Genomic DNA, 3589 nt, shown 5'->3' with positions numbered 1-3589 from the left:
TCTCAATGAAGAACCCCACATCTTGAGTAGTGGGTATAGTGTTGGTCTGCCTATCCCAGAAGATAACTTTAAGAACTGAAAAAAACTACCCAGAACAGCAGAAAAGATTGTCAGAAATATGGAAAGACTAAACAGATATTCACCTTGGGAAGCCAGGAGTGAAGCAGGGATGCTATGCAATAGTTCTCTAAAATCTTCTGTGTCAAAGTGGTGGGGACTAGGAAAACATTATTTGTTATTTCCCATACAAACAAAATCCTAGAACCATTTAAGTTGGAAAAGACCTTTAAGAACATCAAGTCCAGCCACTAACCTAGCACTGCCAAGTGTTAACTTTACAACCGAACCTGATGATCCTTTTTTTTTTATGATCTCTAGGCTCTTTTCCAACATAAATGATTCTATGATTCTACGGTTCCATGATTATATTATTACATCATTTATACTAATTCACCAGTCAAAGCCAATTTCATCTGCCACACTTCAAAGTAAACACAAAGGAATGATGCAGACTCACAGGTCTTGCCAACATGTATCTTCAACAATAAAAACGGCAAAAGCATAATGCTCCTCCCTTACTATAATAGCATAGATTTTCAAACAGCATGATAGATGGTGCCCCCCTTTCTTTAACATCTTGTACAGATGTACTTCAATAAAGCTGGTAAACAGCTCACACCACATGTTGTTGAAGGCAAAAAAAACCCCCACACAAATAAAAAATGTACATGCTATAAAACAATGAAAGAAGACACTGGGAAAAATACGTTTTCTTCACAGAATCAAAACACAACAGAGTTTTGTTAAAAAAAATCATAACGTCAAAAATATGCATACATCATTATGTATACATATGTCTTCCATATTCCATAAAAGTCTGTTTGACATAAAAACTGTTAAGGTTACGCAGTCAAACGCTCAGTAGTTAACAGATAATTCATGACCGTGAATAACGGTACAATTATTCATTGCTCAATCATATACTGTGTTTCCCCTAAGGACTTAATCTTATTCAGTTCACAGAGTGAATGATGCTCTCTTATTAAGCTATTCAACATTTGTTCTAACTTTACTGTTCCTGGCTTGGCACATCCCTTATTACTCACTCACTGTTTAAATACTGAAAATGAAACCAGCAATTTTCTTCTTTGACTTTGTCGGCATTCGACACCATGTATTTTTACAAGCTTTTTACAAGTGCAAGAATGTAACGTGACCATCTCCTCTTCACAGATAGTGAATGGAGCCCAAAGAGGTAACAACAGCAACAAAAAAAAAAATTAATTCATGGATGATCAATTGTGGACATCTTAGGCATAGCCCTCCAAAGTATTCATCACAGAAAAATACATCATCACATCACAGAAAAATACAGACTGGTAATCAATAAATTCAGGTCTATTGTTGTGTCAAACAACCAGCTAAGGTCATTCAAAAAAACATATACTCACTGACAATTTTCCAAAATTTACACTGTAAAGAAGAAAAGGCAATTGGGACTGGAAAAATCAACCTTGTAATTCTTGTAAGCGAAAACTTCTGGGAGCATCAGATAAAATTTCTTGAAGAAAATACTCTTGTAAGAAATGGGAATAGCACGCGTTGAGGCACATACAGTTTTATATTTATCATCTATAAAAATTGTATTATGTACACAAAAATTCACTCAGGGAGGGTTGTACTTAAATACCAGATTATATCTGAAAACTCAAAAACCACAATTTATAGGCCTGATTTAATTGCTTCTGTATATTCTTTCATACTCATATAATGGTGTAGATCTAAATCATGTTTGCCTTGATTGCAGCTATTCCTATGAAACAGTATCTGAAATGATGCCATGATGCCGTGTTACCATAGTTAATTCTACCCTTTTTTTTTACCTGGTAAGACCATAAAGGGCCGTGATTTCTGTATTTCTCTCCAGAACTAGGAAAATTTATACAACACTCGTCTGGAATAAAAGAGTATTTGGGACTACAATGAAATATCCTTGACGACCAGTGACTGTAAACACAGGCTTGAGGAATACACACCTAGAAGGACCACTGAAACTATTTGGAAAAGCTAGCAGTGAAAACTACAGGAATTTTAGATATCACCTCTTCTCTCGGGAAATAAATGTGTTTGATTTTTAATCTGATGCACTATGCAGTTCAGTACTTCGCAATTTGAAGAATAATGCCTCTCCAAAATCAAAGATGACTACTCCAGAAGACTACTCCAAGCATCAAACTATTCCTTAATTAAAGCCAGACAAATGCAAATCATGGAAAATTAGTCATCATAATAATGTGTAAAGCCACTGTGAAAAGTAAAATATTATAGTACCTTCCAGTGTTGTCCATAAACCAGTATGTGTTTCTTGGCAATATCTAGCCGGTTCCAGGCCAACGCCAAATCTAGCTGATCTGAAGCAGACATATTTGTACCTAGGAAACAAGCAAAGGACCTAGCAGTTTTCATACACTGATGTTTTGCTTTGAAAAAGTAAGCCAATGGGGCTGTATGCCAGGTGAAAACAGGTCATATTTTTAGATAGGTACCTTTCAAGAGTGCAGTCAGAATTGCCAAATCAATGTCCTGCTGATCTTCTGACTCCGCATCAAATATGGTGATCTGTTAGAATTGCAGAAGTATACTATTTGAGGTGAGGCAGAGAAGTCTGTAGTTATTTCTTCTTGGTAAGGGCTGTAGTAGATTAAATCATACATATTTCAACACAAACAACAGAAAAGGCCCAGAGATGATCTTCCTTTGTTTCACACAGAAAATGTATCATTTTGCTTGTTAATGCAATGGCATCCCAGGCAAACTGGCATCAACCTACTGCATAATAACATGAGTCTACTAGCCTTTAAAGCTGAGAAATGTAAACATACAACATGGTTGATATTTACTCAGCTTTTCAACTAGAAAACAGACAGTCAAAAAAGTAAAACAAAAAATAATAGAAACATATTGGGTAGTTTCCATTTTAGTGATCATTGCTACAATTGTCATTATTCCCATAACAAATACTTGGTACCCTCTCATGTTTGAAAAGTCATGGCAGACTGATGAAGTTCCCAGTGGCTGGAAAAGGGGAAACATAATCCCCATTTTTAAAAAGGTTAAAAAGGAAGACCTGGGGAACTGCAGACCAGCCAGTCTCAACTCTGTGCCCAGCAAGATCATGGAGCAGATCCTCCTGGAAATTATGCTAAGGCACATGGAAAAAGAGAGGTGACTGATGACAGCCAACATGGCTTCACCAAAGGCAGATCATGCCTGACAATTTGGTGGCCTTCTACGATGAAGTTACAGTGCTGGTGGACACGGAAAGACTAAGTGGATCATCTGCTTGGACTTGTGCATAACAGTCCACACTGTCCTGCATGATATCCTTGTCTCTAAAATGGAGAGACATGGATTTGACGGGTGGATCACTTGGCAATGTGCACTCACACCCCAAAAAGCCAATCACATCCTGGGCTGCTTCAGAAGAAGCATGGCCAGCAGGTCAAGGAGGTGATTCTCCCCCTCTACTCCACTCTCCCGAGACCCCAGATGGAGTACTGCGTCCAGTCCTGGGGCCACCAACATAAAA

At 37.6% G+C, this 3589-nt stretch overlaps 1 protein-coding gene across 1 annotated transcript in view; it reads right to left on the bottom strand.

The window, feature by feature from the left end:
• Positions 1 to 841: 841 nt before the first annotated feature.
• Positions 842 to 3589, bottom strand: part of LOC104516482 (transient receptor potential cation channel subfamily M member 6-like) — a gene marked incomplete at its 5' end in the record, with an annotated part of 9144 nt that continues 6396 nt past the window's right edge. Inside the window, 3 exons of the mRNA XM_010160820.1 lie at positions 842 to 877; positions 2332 to 2432; positions 2547 to 2619. Coding sequence (XP_010159122.1) covers positions 842 to 877; positions 2332 to 2432; positions 2547 to 2619 — 210 coding nt within the window. The remainder of the gene's footprint in view (positions 878 to 2331; positions 2433 to 2546; positions 2620 to 3589) is intronic.

This window comes from Eurypyga helias, unplaced genomic scaffold (assembly GCF_000690775.1).
Source record: "Eurypyga helias isolate BGI_N326 unplaced genomic scaffold, ASM69077v1 scaffold27761, whole genome shotgun sequence".
Lineage (NCBI taxonomy): Eukaryota > Metazoa > Chordata > Aves > Eurypygiformes > Eurypygidae > Eurypyga > Eurypyga helias.
Note: the sequence above shows the minus strand (reverse complement) of the source record. Positions and strands in the feature narration are given on the sequence as shown.